Genomic DNA, 18030 nt, shown 5'->3' on the forward strand with positions numbered 1-18030 from the left:
TAATATCAGTCTTATTGGACTAGAGCTTACTTTAATTACCTCATCTTAACTAATTACACCTTCAATAACCATATTTTTAAATAAGGTCACATTCTGAAGTACTAGGGGATAAGACTTCAACATATGAAATTTTGGGGGACATGATTCAACCCATAACACTATGTCTGTCCAAACAGGAATCAGTATGTGGATACTTTTCCATGATTTGCTTTTTTCATTTATTGTGGACACATTGCCATGCTGCTATATACAAATCTACAGATTTTGGTAATGCTCTGTAGTATTCATTACAGTAATGTAGTTTGCTGCTCATTGAATGATGTACTATTATATGAGTTTCTTTTTTACTGTTACAAATAACTCTGAAAAATGCATATTTGTATATACTTTATGTAAGCATATTTCTTTTGAGACAGAAACCTATAAGTAGAATTAATAAGGCAAAACTTAGGCATTTTATATTTTGTTAGAAACAGTCAAATTTCCTTATTTTGAACTTTAGACCTTTCTTTCTGACTATATATTGCCCCTGCCCCCTCCACAGTGTTACACAAGCATCGCATACTAAGCATTTGCAAATCTTTATTTCTTGTAACTTATTTCTCATCCCTCTCCTTTGCCCTCTTCTTGCCCTGTCTATTCCATGTTGTTGAATAGTGGGACTTTCCAGGCAGCTGACAAGTAAACAGAGGATAATTTTTATTTTGTTTTTACTTTCAATCCCCTCTGCCTTTCATCTTTCTTTTACATAACACTGCAGGGAATTTTCTAAAGTGCATATTGGTTAATATTGGACTTTTGCTCAAAAAACTTTCAGAAGTTTTTCTTTGAAGTCAGCCCTAGATCACTGCTCCTTCCCTCTTGCCTACCAGGCCCTTCACTCTGTTTTGAGTCATACTAAATTAATTTTTAATTCTAAGAATCTGGCTAGTTTTTCGCCCTTCCTCACCCTTGTGTAGCATTTTCCTTTTGCCTGAAGGGTTACCCTTACTCTCCCATTCCCACCATTCATCTAGAAAACGCCTTCTTATTCAATTAAGTTCTCTGATTCTCAGTTTTTCTATTTAAAAATAAAGCTAAAAATAACACCTGCATCTTGGTTTTGTAATACTTCAATGAAATAATCCTATTTAAATGTATCATCACACAGCCAGGCACTTAGTAGATACTCAGTAGATGTTAGACCTTCTTCCTCAGTTTTCTTTGTGAGACATTTTTGTGACATAAATCACAAAATCATTAATAATTTTTAAAAAATCAATCACCATATAATACATGGTGAAATATCTATGTTCAGTAAATGTAAATGTAGATCTGAGTTGAATGGATTGGGTGAAACCAAGATATAGGATGTTGGTTACATTCCTCAAACCTAATAGATTGTTTGGTAGGGCTTGGTGGTTTGATTTTCTAAACATTTCACTATATGCTCTGTGTACCCTTCAGTCAATCTCAGTGGTTTTGGTAAGCCTGATGTGACTTATTCTTAACAAAACCACCCTATCTGCTGGTAATTGCTGCCACTTCATTGTACTTCTCCTCAGACATTTGTTGTATAATACCTTCCAACCCTTTTTTGGAAACAGTGGTAAAAATTACTATTCTGTAACTTTCAAAATATTCTTCCTTTCCTTTTTGATGACTATCTCTAGACTTCTGGAGCGTTCTTCATCTTTACCAGTATCTTAGTCCATTTGGACTGTGATAACAAAAATACTACAGCCTGGGTGGCTCAAACAACAAATATTTCTTTCTCACTGTTCTGGTGGTTGGAAATCCAAGGTTAGGGTTAGGGTTAGGCCTGTAGATCACCTGGTTCCTGATAAGAACTCTGTTCCTGCCTTGCATACAGCCACTCTGGTTTTTTCACATTGTAATAGGAGCAAAGCAAATCTCTGGGGTCTCTTTTATAAGGGTGCTAATCCCATGATGAGGACTCCACCCTCAAGACCTAATCACATCTCAAAGGCCCCACATTCTAATACCATCACATTGGGAGTTAAGATTTCAACGTACGAAATTTGGGGGTAAGGGACTACAAATGTTCATTCTAACAGCCAGGAGTCCTGAAAAACCCTTCTGCACGTTCACTAAAGATCCTCTGATAAAATTCTTCTTAGCTGGAGATAAAACTTGCTATAAACCACTCAGTTTCTTTTGCTCACCCATCTCGGGCTTCATTTCCCTCATTGTCTTGCTTGCTCAGTCTTTTTGTTGTGATTCATCCTTAACTATGAAGATGGAGACCAGTGGGTGGGTAAGTACTTCTGTTTCCTTTTGGTCATCTGTTCATGCTATACTATTTGAATGACTTTCTTCTATTTTTCCTGATTCCAAGACACCTTAGAATTTAAAAACATATCATGGTTAAGGGTTTTGGCAGAAAGGAATGTGCCTGCATGAGATACTCTTAAATAAAGGCTTTGTTCAAGGTCTCACATTGTGACTTTCTGTATACTATACCACCCTCTGAGCTTCTTTTCAGAAGTGACACAGCTCTCTATTTCAGAGCCCTCATGCTGTTGTTGGGTGACAATGCTATATTATAATATTATCTAGTTATAAAGTTGAGCAGCTTGTGAAATGCTTTTTCACAAACATATGGTATACATTTCACAAATATATGGTGTATGCTCAACTTGACCCAAGAGTAGTCGTACATCAACAGTCTTAATTTTACTGAGTATAATGCAAAACTAGGCTTTATACTCTGAGAGGCCCTTTATAGTGCAGAACATAGTATGAGGTGGATAGAAGGGGCAACGGAGCAGGGGATGATTCTAGAAGGTGTTAGTATAGGTTCCTTCTCTTCCAAATACTTTCTCTTTGACCTTAAGGGGAACATGATTTGATGAGCTTCAGCTTTCTCATCTGTAAAAAAATATTCTACAGTTAGAGCTACACTGCCCCCTTGCCCAGTTGATAGAAAAATCAAATAAGGTAGTCTCTGCACTGTTAATATAAAAATAATGAGAATTAGTATTACTAGTAAGAGATAATCTGGGATGTCTTTCTTGAAGAAGTGGTTGTGAGGAACATGTATAGCCAGAGGGAATATATGTAGGAAGAAGGAGAAATGTGGAGGTAATGTGAATCAGTTTGCTTTTGCTCTGTCTCTTCTATTGACCCCAGGAAAGCATCTGCTTAGACATCATCTGTATCTTTTATGAGGCCAGAGATAAGGAGTCATACTGTTTACAGATTATATTCAAGATGCTGGCTTCTGGTCTGTAAGTTGAGGGATGAAACTTTTCAGATAAGATGACATTCCTATGTTGAGACAGCTATGTGATGTCCAAGAAAGGTTGGGCATTGAGGATTCTTTTTTTTTTTTTTTAATTTATTTTACTTTTATTGGAGTACAGTTGATTTACAATGTGTTAGCTTCAGGTGTACAGTGAAGTGATTCAGTTATACATATACCTATATTCATTCTTTTTTAGATTATTTTCTTATATAGGTTGTCACAGAATATTGAGTAGAATTCCTTGTGTTATATAGTCCTTTTGGTTATCATCTTATATATAGTAGTGTGTGTATGTTCATCCTAAGCTCCTGATTTATCCTCCCCACCCCACATTGAATTTTCTTTTCCTTATTCCTTCCACAGGTTGGTGAATTCTGGCCTTACATCAGGTTGTTGTCCAGCTCTATCCTCAGTGCTCAGTACAAATCAGAATCTCACCCACCTTTACCTACAGGGCAATGCTCTTGGAGACATGGGGGTCAAGCTACTCTGTGAGGGACTCTTGCACCGCAACTGCAAGCTTCAGGTGTTGGAGTAAGTCTCTTAGCTTATTATGGTGATGGGAATGCATAGTGGCCCCAGGGAATGGGATCGTTTGGGAGAATGATGAGAAGCGATATGTCTTCCTAGGGTTTGGATTATTACAGGATTATGGTACTGGGAGGAGCTGTACTTCTAGATAGTGTAAAGGTGAATACTAGAGTTCCTTGGGGTTGGTACGCACTTTTGTTTTAGGAAAATTTGTGAGGAGGCACAGAATTGGGAAGAACTGTTTCACAAACTGCTGTTACTAATTTGATCTGCACAATCCAGTAGACTGGAAAAAATATTCTCATTTAAAGAAGAGAGAATAACTCTTGGCACATAAAGCAGTTCAAAGCTTGTTAATCCTGAGCTTTTCCTACATTTGAAACATTACAGGCTAAGATCTGGGAAACCTGTGTAGGATAATTAAGGGGACATTTTTAAAAAGTCGCCTTCTTTCTTGCAGGTTAGACAACTGCAGCCTCACATCACACTGCTGCTGGGATCTTTCTACACTTCTAACTTCTAACCAGAGCCTGCGAAAGCTGTGCCTAGGCAACAACGACTTGGGTGATCTGGGGGTCATGCTTCTCTGTGAAGTGCTCAAACAGCAGGGCTGCCTCCTGAAAAGCCTGAGGTAAGTGTGCCCTGCAGAGATTTGTATGGCAGGGCTCACAGTGCTAAAGAAAAATTTTTGCAGTTTCCAAAATCCAGGATGGCTTCATTTGCACTCTGGGTAAGGTTATTCAGTTCAGTTCAGTTTAGTTGCTCAGTCTGAAGGTTGAGCCTTGTTCAATTGCAGATTTTTTTTTTTTTTTTTACTATATACTGTATGTGAGTCATGAACTCCATATTCAACTTCGTCCAGATGTTTGGAATAACTAAATTTCAGTTGGGTGTGAAAAGACTTTCCATCCATATTCTTGAAAGAAACAATTCGCAAAGAAAGTAGCTAAATAGAATTACATTTCTATACAAGGTATTGTACTTTGTAAAATTAGACCCATCTATTGTAAAAGTCCTTGCATAGTAGGGTGTTGTGCATCTTGTTTCTGAGAATTTCTAATTGAAAAGTGCTCCAGAAACATCAAGATCACAAATTCATAAAATTTGGCCTATCTTCAGGGTGTTGGGACCATCTGCTCCCTTCCATCATCAATGATACCACTAAGCCACTCATTGATTACCTCTCTAGTAAGAGCTTCCTAATTAGTTTCGTAACTTCTGCTAGCATTGGTAATCACATCCTTCACGAAAGACATTTCCTTCACTTGGTTTTAGGGACGACATACTCTACTCTGAATTTTCTCCTATTACATTGGCTATTTCTGCTCAGTCTCCTCTGGTTTCTCTTCCTCATCTTGACCTTTGCATGCTGAATACCCAGAACTCAATCTGAGTTAATTTTTCTTCTCTATACTTTCTGCTTTTTTTTTTTTTTAATATCATCTAGCCTTCTGGTTTTACCACATATGTGCTGTACCCCTCCCTCCAGTTCATATCTCCCTGAATTCCATGTCTAAATGCTTGTCTCACCTTTATGCTTGGATATCTAATAAGCCATCCAAACTTGACGTGTCCAAACCCAAACCTGTGCTGTCCCCTCTGTGTAAAATCCGTTTCTCACCCATCTCAGTCAATGGTAACTCAGTCTGAACTGTTCAGGTACAGAAAGCCTTGTGTTGTCTTTGACACTTTTTCTTTATGTGAATATCCAGTCCATTGGCATGTCCTTTTAGCTCTGTTTTCACAGCATGCCCACTCATTGACCACTTTTAGCTAGCTTCACAGGTCCTTTTCTGGCTCAAGCCATTGTCACCTCTTGTCTGGACTGTCCTGATGGCATTCTACTAGGCTATTCTGCATCTACCACTGCAGATGGAGGGTATAGCTAAAATGTGAGTCAGAGCATATCACTCCTACTAGCATGCTTGTTTCACAAAGCAAGAGCCACAAACTCATGGCAGTGTCTAAGGCCCCACATAATCCTGCTATTTCTGCAGTCATCTTCTAACCCTAGTTCCTTCTCCATTCACACTGTTCTCTTTGCTGTTTCAAAAAACAGTGTCACCTCTGACACTATACACTTGCTGTTCCTTCTGCCTGGGACTTCTTACACTTTGATGTCCACATGTCTTATTCCTGTGAATCCTTAAATTCTTTGCTCAGAGGTCTTTTCTGTGAGTCTGACTATAACCATCCTAATGAAAATAGCAACCCAGCAATGCCTTTCCTGTTCTCTGCTTATTTTCCTCCACTGTGTTGAACACCATCATATAAGCTATATCATTTGCTTGTTTACTTATTATCTGTATCTTTAGGACACTCTGGAGATGAGGGATAAGCTCAACACAGACTGGGGAATCCATGGATGCAGTCAACCTGCCTTGTGAACTTAGGCTGCCATAACAAAACAGAATAGTCTATATGCCTTAAACAAATCATAGTCATTCATTTCTCATAGTTCTGGAGGGTGGAACATCCAAGATCATGGTGCTGACTGATTTGGTTTCTGGTGAGAGCTTTCCTCTGGAGAAGGCAATGGCACCCCACTCCAGTACTCTTGCCTGGAAAATCGCATGGACGGAGGAGCCTGGTAGGCTGCAGTCCGTGGGGTCGCTAAGAGTCAGACACGACTGAGCGACTTCACTTTCACTTTTCACTTTCACGCATTGGAGAAGAAAATGGCAACCCACTCCAGTGTTCTTGCCTGGAGAATCCCAGGGACGGGGGAGCCTGGTGGGCTGCCGTCTATGGGGTCACACAGAATTGGACACGACTGAAGTGACTTAGCAGCAGCAGCAGAGAGCTTTCCTCTGGGCTTGTTGTGCCCTTACGTGGTACACAGAGAGAAAGACAGACAGACAGAGACAGAGATAGAGAGTACATGCTATGGTATCTTTTCTTATAAGGGCACTAATCCCATCTTGAGGACTCATCCCCATGAACTCATGTAACCCTCACTACATCCTGAAGGCTCCATTTCCAAATAACATCACATTGAGGGTTAAGGCTTTAATATATGAATTTTGAAGGAACATAAAGCATCCGTAACATACCCAAATCAAGATTACTAGAAATGATACAGGACAAATGGCATAATTTCTTACTTAAGTTGTAAGGGAGATTAAAAAAAAAAAAGAGAGAGAGATGGAGGAAGAACTCATATCATTGATAGGTGTACCAAGAAATTACAATATATGGGGTTTTTTTGGCAGAGTGGAGGGGTGGGCTGTGACTTATGGGAACTTGTTTCCCTGACAAGGAATTGAACCTAAACCACAGGAGTGAAAGCACCAAATCTTAACCACTGGACCATCAGGGAATTCTCAATGTGTGGGCTTTATATGGCTCCTGATTAAATTAACATAATATAAAAATTTTATCAGACCATTGAGGAAATTGAAACACTGGTTGGACATATATTGATATGTGAAAGTTATTGTTAACCTTTATGGGTATGATAATTGCATTGTAATTCTCTTTTAAAAGTTGTTTCATTTCACACATTGATATATTTATAGATGCTTGAACTGCTGTGCTTACAATAATCCACTGATGTGAGGAGTTGGGTGGGTAATAGATGAAATAAGACTGGCCATGAGTTGTTAACTGTCAAAGCTAGATGGCAGGATTAATTATACTATTCTCTTTATATTTGCACTTTTAAACATTTCCAAACATGAAGCTTAAAAATGTAACAGAAATCACATTAGGCATGATATGTAGCACTGGAAAGCTTAGAAGTATGAGGTTAAGAGAGGAGACGAGATTTTTAAAGCCCAAAACTCTCAAAGTGTTCATTTGAAGAGTGTAATCCAAGGCTCTCTTTTTGCTTTTATAGGTTGTGTGAAATGTATTTCAACTATGACACAAAACGTGCCCTAGAAACACTTCAAGAAGAAAAGCCTGAATTAACCATTGTCTTTGAGCCTTCTCGGTAGTGGTGGAAGCACTCTGCCATTCAGGTGTGGACAAATGGTAGTGAGCATTCCTCCTTCAGCATTAAGATCACCTCTCTGCAATTCTTCTGGTCCAGTGAGGAAGAGTGAAAACTTGCTGATGGTCCTTCTGCTTGGTGAATGTGAGAATCTCCTTTACCCCTAGGTTGAAGACACCAGTGCAGTAAAATCATCAAATGATACAGTTCTTACCGCAGTGGCTCAGTCAGAGGATGTGTTCCTCTTGGTGACCTCATGTATGTAACTCATTCAGGAAAACACTTTTTCTTTCTTTTTCTCTTTTTACTCTAACTCTCCTTTCCTTTGTACCTCTCCCCACTTTTTTTCTTTGACTATATCATCTTTCCTGCCATCTTTCTCTTAACTGACCATAACAGAATGAGTTAACTATATATTATGCTGCAATTTTGTGGCAGCAACTTATTTATTTTTAATTTTTTAACTGTTATATATTCTAATAAAATAACTGATTTTTATTGTATTATAGCTGGTTGGAAGTTTTGAAAATAGAAAAAAATCTTTACTGTATTTATTGAGTTAAATTGTTTCCTTTCCTTGGTTTTAAGAGAGGGTGCCTAGAAAGCCGTTTACTTATTTATCTAAACTACTAAAGATAAATTAAATTGCTTCATGTATTAAAAAAATCTCTTTGCCAAATGATTCAATTGTAATGAATGAGGAAAAAAATCCCTCTAACTCTGATGGTTGAAATTTCAGTTCTGGTAAGACAGGAGGTTGAAAATCATGCAAAGGAAAATTTTAGAGTAGATGGAGCCTATATTCATAAACAGAAGTATTATGTAGAAAATGCATTTTGCCTTCAGTTTTAAGAATTTGTCTTGGATTTATCTCATCACAAGAGCATTTCATCTATCACACTTCACACAGCATTAACTCATTAATATGTATTGATTAATTACTTTTCCACACATGGAGAAACTCTCGAACCACATGGAATTGTTCAAGATAGAAATACTACTTCCTTTTTCAAGTGAGTCATCTAGACCTTGCTTGTCAAAGTGTAGCCATTGGATTTCTGAAAAGAGTGAAAGTTAGTCACTCAATCATGTCCAACTCTTTGCAACCCATGGAGTATAGCCCTCAAGGCTCCTCTGTCCATGGAATTCTCCAGGCAACAATACTGGAGTGGGTTGCCATTTCCTTCTCCAGGGGATCTTTCAGACCCAGGGATCAAAACTGCTTTTTTAGATGAGCTAACTTTTTTTCATGGTAAGACTCTTTCAATAGGGAAGCAGTATGTAATTTATATTCTGATGCAAAGTCTTTGTCTTCTGTAGTACCAGCACTTTTGAGTAACTCCAGTCTCAATATTTGTATTTTTGCATCTTAGTAAAGTGAGGTATTGCAGACTGCCTCTCTGCTAAAAATACCTTGACATTCAGGATAAAATATAATTAGAAACACACAGTTAAGCTGGAAAGATAGAAACATTTCTGTGCACTAGGCTCTCAAAATTGAATTAAGATTTTACCTCTCAAAGGTCAAGAGAAATATCTGAATAAAGACCCCACAGTATAACTATTAACTTGGAAAAATCCATGAAGTTTTCCTCACTAGGAGAGCTAAAAAATAAGTAAAGATGATGGATAGAAAATCAATATGCAAACATCAACACAAACAGTTAGAAAGAAATCATTCTTTCCAATCATCATAGTAAAAATTAAGTCAGGCATGAAGCAGCAATGGGTGCTAAAACCTAATAGGAAATTTAAATGATGAGCAGGATTCTTATGTAGTCTGAAATTATCTTTTTACATTGGCTAATCAGTTGCAAAAGAAAAATACTAACTATATAAAAAGCAGAAACTAGACAGTACCCTGACCATCTAATAAAAAATATCAGGGAGGGCAGATGGACACCTTCTTTCAGGTAAGATGACTTGAGGAGAAACTGATATCAATTATTGCGTGTTTCTGGTTGAGAACCCAAAATTTAATTAGCAAACACCACACAAACTCCAAATGAGGAAGTTCTATGAAAAGGTAAAGGAGACTATATTCAAGAATGTCAATGTCAGTGTTAATAATGGGTAGATGTTGGGGTGGGGGAGTTATTAAATTATCCTTTAAACTGTTCTTGTTCATGCATCTTTTATGTACATATGATGTTATTTCCAAATAAAAAGTTTAATTAAAAAGAAATACTATTTCTAAACACCTGCCACTTAAAATATAACAAAATCCTATTAATCATAGCAATAAAAGTTATTAAGTGTACAGGCAAAAGAAAAGCAAAGATAATTTTTGTCACCATCCAAGTCTACAAATCCTAAAAGATGATGCTGTGAAAGTGCTGCACTCAATATGCCAGCAAATTTGGAAAACTCAGCAGTGGCCACAGGACTGGAAAAGGTCAGTTTTCATTCCAATCCCAAAGAAAGGCAATACCAAAGAATGCTCAAACTACCGCACAATTGCTAGTAAAGTAATGCTCAAAATTCTCCAAGCCAGGCTTCAGCAATACGTGAACTGTGAACTTCCTGATGTTCAAGCTGGTTTTAGAAAAGGCAGAGGAACCAGAGATCAAATTGCCAACATCCGCTGGATCATGGAAAAAGCAAGAGAGTTCCAGAAAAACATCTATTTCTGCTTTCTTGACTATGCCAAAGCCTTTGACTGTGTGGATCACAATAAACTGTGGAAAATTCTGAAGGAGATGGGAATACCAGACCACCTGGCCTGCCTCTTGAGAAACCTGTATGCAGGTCAGGAAGCAACAGTTAGAACTGGAAATGGAACAACAGACTGGTTCCAAATAGGAAAAGGAGTACGTCAAGGCTGTATATTGTCACCCTGCTTATTTAACTTCTATACAGAGTACATCATGAGAAATGCTGGGCTGGAAGAAGCACAAGCTGGAATCAAGATTGCCGGGAGAAATATCAATAACCTCAGATATGCAGATGACACCACCCTTATGGCAGAAAGTGAAGAGGAACTCAAAAGCCTCTTGATGAAAGTGAAAGTGGAGAGTGAAAAAGTTGGCTTAAAGCTCAACATTCAGAAAACGAAGATCATGGCATCCGGTCCCATCACTTCATGGGAAATAGATGGGGAAACAGTGGAAACAGTGTCAGACTTTATTTTTCTGGGCTCCAAAATCACTGCAGATGGTGACTGCAGCCATGAAATTAAAAGATGCTTACTTCTTGGAAGGAAAGTTATGACCAACCTAGATAGCATATTCAAAAGCAGAGACATTACTTTGCCAACAAAGGTCCGTCTAGTCAAGGCTATGGTTTTTCCTGTGGTCATGTATGGATGTGAGAGTTGGACTGTGAAGAAGGCTGAGCACAGAAGAATTGATGCTTTTGAACTATGGTGTTGGGGAAGACTCTTGAGAGTCCCTTGGACTGCAAGGAGATCCAACCAGTCCATTCTGAAGGACATCAGGCCTGGGATTTCTTTGGAAGGAATGATGCTAAAGCTGAAACTCCAGTACTTTGGCCACCTCATGCGAAGAGTTGACTCATTGGAAAAGACCCTGATGCTGGGAGGGATTGGGGGCAGGAGGAGAAGGGGACGACAGAGGATGAGATGGCTGGATGGCATCACTGACTCGATGGACGTGAGTCTGGGTGAACTCTGGGAGTTGGTGATGGACAGGGAGGACTGGCGTGCTGCGATTCATGGGGTCGCAAAGAGTCGGACACGACTGAGCGACTGAACTGAACTGAACTGAAGTCTACAAGTTAAATTGAATTGAATTACTACATCCACTGTAGTCGTTGACCAACAGTGCACTCTGTGCTTCAGACAGAGGAAATTAAAGATGACTACAAGATGCTTTGTGTTGTGGGCAAACAGTTTTCTTAGTTAGATGTATCTCAGGAAGAATTTTAAGCCCAGTTTCTTTCATCTTACCTTACATAAAAAAGCACAGTAATCATTAACTTGAGATATTTTTTCTTTGTGACTAGCAATAATCTTTTACCAAGATGTATTCTTTGCTATACTCATTCCCTAAGGCCTTCAGTTTTAAGAATTTGTCTTGGATTTATCTCATGTATACTGGCTTCTTCCCCTACCTCTTTGGAGCAGTTCCTCAGAGGTATCTGAGAGGCTGTCTCCTGGGCTAAAGTCCTCAGTAAGATCTTGAATAAAATTTAACTTGTATATTTTTCTTTCAGTCAATATTCACCTGGAATAAATTTCTTAAAAATTGTATAAAAATCATACAAAAGAAGACCTGAATGAATGGAGAGATTGAGAGATATGTCATATTCATGGATGGGAAGATTCAGCGGCATTCACTGCTGATTATCCCTCCCCTCAAACTGAAATTCAATGCAATTGTTATTAACATACTGACAGAGATTTCCACAGAATTGAGCAAGATAATGTTTAAATGAATATGAAAAATAAGAATCAAAGCATATCTGGAAGAAACTCAACAACATAGCAGAACTTGACACACTAGAGATTAATAACTGACTGATGTAATATAAACAGGATAGAATTCATGCACAAGCATAGGCATGCATGGTAATATGATTTATGACACCAAAAACGTTGAGAAAAGGAAAGACTAGTCAATGAACCTGACTGGGACAAGCAGCCATGTACATAGAAACATTATATTTCTGCCTTATATAATACAAATAAATTACAAATGTAATGAAGACAAACTTTAAAAGCAAAGCTATATGTACAACAATGTGACTATAGTTAACAATACTGAATTGTATCCTTGAAGTTTGCTAAGAGGGTAGGTTTTAAATGTTCTCAGCTCACACAAATACACATGTATACACAAAAGGAAAAGTGCAACTATGTGAGATAATGAATATGTTAGTTAGCTTGATTGAGATGATTGTTTCACAATGTATGTATGTGTGCATGCTCAGTTGCTAACTGACTCTTTGTGACCTCATGGACTGTAGCCCACCAGGCTTCTCTGTCCATGGAATTCTCCAGGCAAGAATACTGGAGTAGGCAGTCATTCCCTTCTCCAGGGTATCTTCCTTAGCTAGGGATCAAACCTGGGTCTCCTGTCTTCTTAACAGAGAGAAAAGCCACATTCAAGAATACTGGAGTGGGTTGCTATTTCCTTCTCCAGGGGATCTTTACAACCCAGGGATTGAACCCTGGTCTGCATTTGCAGGCAGATTCTTTACTGTCTGAGCCACCAGGGAAGCCCATTCAAGTCTTACATCAGCTTACTTTTAAAATTCATTACTCAGTTAAATTTATCCTAAACACAGTCAATCCTGACAATGCACAAAACACTTTCCTCAGGGTCCACTTTCCAAAAACCTTCCCATCATTTTCTATATATATCACTTAATTTTTTTCTCTTCAGAAATAGTCAGCTTTAAGACAGAGTTACTTTCTTCTCCCTTAATAAAATACAATTTCATTCCTTGTATCTTCTTTACTGAAAACACACATTCTACTTTCTTTAAAAGTTTTTTCCACATTAAGTTCACCTTTCCTGTTAACAAATTTGTAACAGAATAAGGTCTTATTTGATCTCTAGTAAATATAGGTACAACAGAAGTTCTGTACTTAACACTGATGACTCTAAAGACATGTATATATTAATTCAACAAGGTTAAGCCACATTTAGTACTAAATATGAGTTTAGTACTGAATATTTTCCAGATGATATGAACCTGAAATTTATTCTGGCTGGATTATTTTCTATTTCTGAGTATTTGTATAAGCACTCAATTTCCTTTAAGCCAATTAAATAGAACTCTTTTGAATTAATTTTTGGCAATACCATGCAGCGGTAACACACAAATTCTTAACAATCACACACACACAGAGGTCTCATAGTTCCCATTACAAAATTTCAGCCTTGAGTCAGCTACAATATCATAAAACTCATCAGCTACAAACTGTTGGATTGCAATTAGGCTTCTGGCAGATGGAACAAATCAAACTCATTTTTCTAGACGGCTAAATCTTTTTACTAATATTTACAGAAAAGACTGGTTTACCTGATGGTGCAGTGGTAAAGAATCCATCTGCCAGTGCAGGAGAGGTGGGTTTGATCTCTGGGTCAGGAAGATCCCCTGCAGGAGGAATGGCAACCCACCCCAGTATTTTTGCCTGGGAAATCCCATAGACAGAGGAGCCTGGAGGGCTACATTCCCCAGGGTCACAAAAGAGTTATGGAGAACAGTGTGGAGATTCCTTAAAAAACTGGAAATAGAACTGCCTTATGATCCAGCAATCCCACTGCTGGGCATACACACTGAGGAAACCAGAATTGAAAGAGACACGTGTACCCCAATGTTCATCACAGCACTGTTTATAATAGCCAGGACATGGAAGCAACCTAGATGCCCATCAGCAGATGAATGGATAAGAAAGCTGTGGTACATATACACAATGGAGTATTACTCAGCCATTAAAAAGAATACATTTGAATCAGTTCTAATGAGGTGGATGATACTGGAGCCTATTATACAGAATGAAGTAAGCCAGAAAGAAAAACACCAATACAGTATACTAACGCATATATATGGAATTTAGAAAGATGGTAACAATAACCCTGTATATGAGATAGCAAAAGAGACACTGATGTACAGAACAGTCTTTTGGTCTCTGTGGGAGAGGGAGAGGGTGGGATGATTTGGGAGAATGGCATTGAAACATGTATGATATCATGTATGAAATGAGTCACCAGTCCAGGTTCAATGCACGATACTGGATGCTTGGGGCTGGTGCACTGGGATGACCCAGAGAGATGGTCTGGGGAGGGAGGAGGGAGGAGGGTTCAGGATGGGGAACACATGTATACCTGTGGCGAATTCATTTTGATATATGGCAAAACCAATACAATATTGTAAAGTTAAAAAATAAAATTAAAAAAAAGAATCTATAGGGAATTCTATCAAGCAGTCCATCACATCAAAGACCACCCAAGGCTTTACATTACTTAGGTAGATGGTATCTTTAGTCAGAGCTACGTTTTGATTCCTTCAGTCTTCTGATTGCAAAACTATCGATGGCCCAGGGGCCACCCACCACTCTCTGGCATCTGGGGCATTCCTTCTTCCAATGTGCTGCTTGTTTGCCAGGGTCTCCTTGATCGCAATCCTCATCCAGTGCCCCTTTCATCTGCATGGAGTACACTAGTCCTGCCTGGGTACTTGTAAGCCGGCTGGTCTGCCAGGGCCAGATTGGATCAGAAAAACCAGCTTCCCCTTTGGGGCTCTCCGAGCAGAAAAAGCTACTTCCAACATTTGGGCCTTTAAAATATTTCTCTGGGTGCATTCAGCATATAAGGCCATATGCTTATTATTGAAACTGACTAAGCTAATTGGAACAACTCACACTGAAGTGATTCAGAAATCACTTTCTGAATTTTGTGCCTGATGTCTGGGAAAGACTGGCCTATGGAATCCAAAAGGGCCTGTCCTTCAGGAGAGGAGGAATCTATGTTTGTATACTTTTAAAAAATCTCCACTTGTCTCCTTTGGAATACTACAGGATTTTCATCTGACCCCTATTGGACCTGTTTTGCCTTTTCATATTTAACAAGTTTTACTGTAAATTTCTTCATACCTTCTATTAAATGGGTAATCATATGGTCCCATCTATTTCTACCAATTGAATTCACCAAGTAATTCCATTGTGGATTTCCCTCACAGATGGCCTCGTTCCCAACTAAGTATACTGACTGCATGGTCCTGTAGGGAGGGTCTATTAAAATGTCCTCTATGTACTTCCTGGATTTATCCCTCCAAGTTACACATGCCTTAACTTCTTTTTGGGTTCTATTACCTAAATGCAAGGCCATGAAAATTTGAACACAGTGTACTTCATTCCATTTTCAATTTCCGAACTGATATTGTGGCCAAACTGGGTGACATAACTTAATAAGTTTTTCCCTTCTTCATTCCTGTTGTTCAAATTGTTCCCAGTCCTGGAATATCTGGCCCAGAGACCTATCAGCCAGAATTGATGCAGCCTGCAATGGCACCCTACTCTAGTACTCTTGCCTGGAAAATCCCATGGACGGAGGAGCCTGGTAGGCTGCAGTCCATGGGGTCGCAAAGAGTCGGACACTACTGAGCGACTTCACTTTCACTTTTTACTTTCATGCATTGGAGAAGGAAATGGCAACCCACTCCAGTGTTCTTGCCTGGAGAATCCCAGGGACGGGGGAGCCTGGTGGGCTGCAATCTATGGGGTCGCACAGAGTCGGACACGACTGAAGCGACTTAGCAGCAGCAGCAGATCCACTTTTAGGGCCAAAACTGAGGTGATGTCATTAGCTGTGAAAATTGGTCAAGATTTCCACTTACTATTATAGATACTATCCCTTCGAAGGCAGTCTCCCAACCAGGTATTACTAAAAGAAACAGCACAGAAGGTAAACCTGACAGTGCTGACAATGAGCGGGAGTTGGTCTAACTGGTCTCCATTGAGAGAAAACCTTTGCAGGTAGAAAAAGCCTGTCCAGGTGACCTTGCTTGTTGCTTGGTGGCATCTTGAGGTTGCTCTTTTCAATAGTCAGATTTAGCAATTTCAGTCATTTTCTTGTGCTTCCTTAGTGCTAGGGGTTGTAGCTACTTCCTTTTGCCTTTCCTTCCTTCAATAGCTAGTTAATAATTCCTTATAATAAGTTCTCTCTTTTAATAGAGACACAGACATAGAGAACAAACTTATGGATTCCAAGGAGGAAGGAAATGGGATTAATTGGAAGATCAGGATTGACATATATACACCACTATATATAAAACAGATAACTAATAAGAAGCTACTCTAGAACGGAGAACTCTACTCAGTGTTCTGTGGTGATCTAAATGGGAAGGAAAACTAAAAATGAGGGATATATGTCTATGTATAACTGATTCACTTTGCTGTATGGCAGAAACTAACATAACATTGTAAAGCAACTATACTCCAATAAAAACTGAAAAAAATAAAATATATGGTGTCTATTATGTGCTGGTAACCTGATGGGAGCAATGTTGCACTTCCATTTAAATTTAAGAACAATATTGCAGGATGCATCAGATTTTAGTATTGATGGATCCTCTGTCTGGACAAATAAGGCTTTTGACCTTTCATATTCTTGTTGATAATTGAGAGTTCCCACAAAAGAAATACCACATATTTAATGCTGTGAGCAACTGAACTGGACAAAGGCTGACAAATTAGCTCATGAATCTGAGCTGATTTGCTTACTGCACATTGGATGTTCTGTCTTTCCCAAATAGCCTCTTGAGAGCCCCCTTCATGTCCTTGTTCCTCAAGGTATAGATGAGAGGGTTGAGAGTGGGGGTCACCACAGTGTAGAAAAGAGTTAGAAACTTTCCTCCCTTCTGGGAAAAATGGCTTCGGGGCTGGATGTAGACAGCAGTGACTGTGCAGTAGAAGAGGAAAACAACCACCAGGTGAGAGGAACAGGTTTGGAAGGCCTTCCTCCTCCCTTCATGGGACTGGATGGCCAACACTGTCCGGGCAATGTGACCATAGGAGATAAGGATGAGCAGGAGTGGCACCATCAGGAAAACAGAGCCAATAACAGAAATCTGGAGCTCATTGGAATGTGTGTCCCCACAGGCCAGACGGATCAGTGCAGGGACTTCACAGACAAAGTCATCCACCCGGTGATGATGGCAAAAGGGGAGCTTCATGGTGGTGGGTGACTGCACCAAGGTGCCAAATATCCCACTTGTCCAGACCAAAAATGCTAGCTTGTGACACACTCGAGGCTGCATGATGACTGTATAGTGTAGGGGTCGGCATACTGCCACATATCTGTCGAAGGCCATGACCAGCAGCAGCACACACTCAGCAGCTCCCAGTCCCAAGAAGATATAGAGCTGGACTGCACATCCCAGGTAGCTGATGGTCTTGTCTGGGCCCCTGAGATGGACTAGCATCTGGGGTATGCAGCTGGTGGTGAAACAGAGGTCCAGGAGGGAGAGGTTGGTGAGGAAGAAGTACATGGGGGTGTGGAGGTGGGGGTCTAGGTGGAACAGAAGTATGATTGTGGTGTTGCCCATTAGGGTGACCATGTAAGAGATAGACACAGTCACAAAAAGGGTCATTTCAAGGCTGGGGTTATCTGAAAAACCCAAAAGGATGAAGTCATCTGGGATGGTGCCATTGACATGTCCATCTAGTGCCCATCTGGGACTGCAAGAAGCAAGACATCAATTAGAATATCACCTAGAGGTAGCAGAGAAAAGTGATTTGTGATTTTAGAAAACTGTCTCTATTATCCTATATTAATATTTTTTCTGATGTTTTGCTGACCTTTTATTCATCCTGTTAATTTTTGGATATTTTCATCTGTTCATTTCTTCA

General features: G+C 39.3%; 2 protein-coding genes across 5 annotated transcripts in view; one reads left to right on the forward strand and one right to left on the reverse strand.

The window, feature by feature from the left end:
• The window catches only part of NLRP3 (NLR family pyrin domain containing 3), a 49265-nt gene extending 40887 nt beyond the window's left edge, over window positions 1-8378 (forward strand). For 3 of the 4 annotated variants that reach the window (XM_086411131.1, XM_086411130.1, XM_086411132.1), the window contains 3 exons: window positions 3611-3781; window positions 4239-4409; window positions 7617-8378. In XM_086411131.1, the coding sequence (XP_086267257.1) occupies window positions 3611-3781; window positions 4239-4409; window positions 7617-7716 (442 nt within the window). In that variant the 3' untranslated portion in view covers window positions 7717-8378. Of the gene's footprint in view, window positions 1-3610; window positions 3782-4238; window positions 4410-7616 lie in introns of those variants that run through there. The other variant, XM_086411133.1, reaches the window with a different exon arrangement.
• Window positions 8379-16898: 8520 nt separating this feature from the next.
• Window positions 16899-17786, reverse strand: LOC147369172 (olfactory receptor 2H1-like). The gene has a single exon (XM_086413474.1). It carries the CDS (start codon window positions 17769-17771, stop codon window positions 16899-16901), a length of 873 nt encoding a protein of 290 aa, XP_086269600.1. The 5' UTR covers window positions 17772-17786.
• Window positions 17787-18030: the final 244 nt, after the last annotated feature.

The sequence above is a fragment of the Bos grunniens genome, chromosome 7 (genome assembly GCF_055505025.1).
Source record: "Bos grunniens cultivar Pamir isolate PY7600 chromosome 7, Bosgru_T2T1.0, whole genome shotgun sequence".
Lineage (NCBI taxonomy): Eukaryota > Metazoa > Chordata > Mammalia > Artiodactyla > Bovidae > Bos > Bos grunniens.

Bases quoted from the DNA above. Each gene is read 5' to 3' on its own strand.
- LOC147369172 (XM_086413474.1), bottom strand. From the start codon at position 17,771: ATGACCCTTTTTGTGACTGTGTCTATCTCTTACATGGTCACCCTAATG.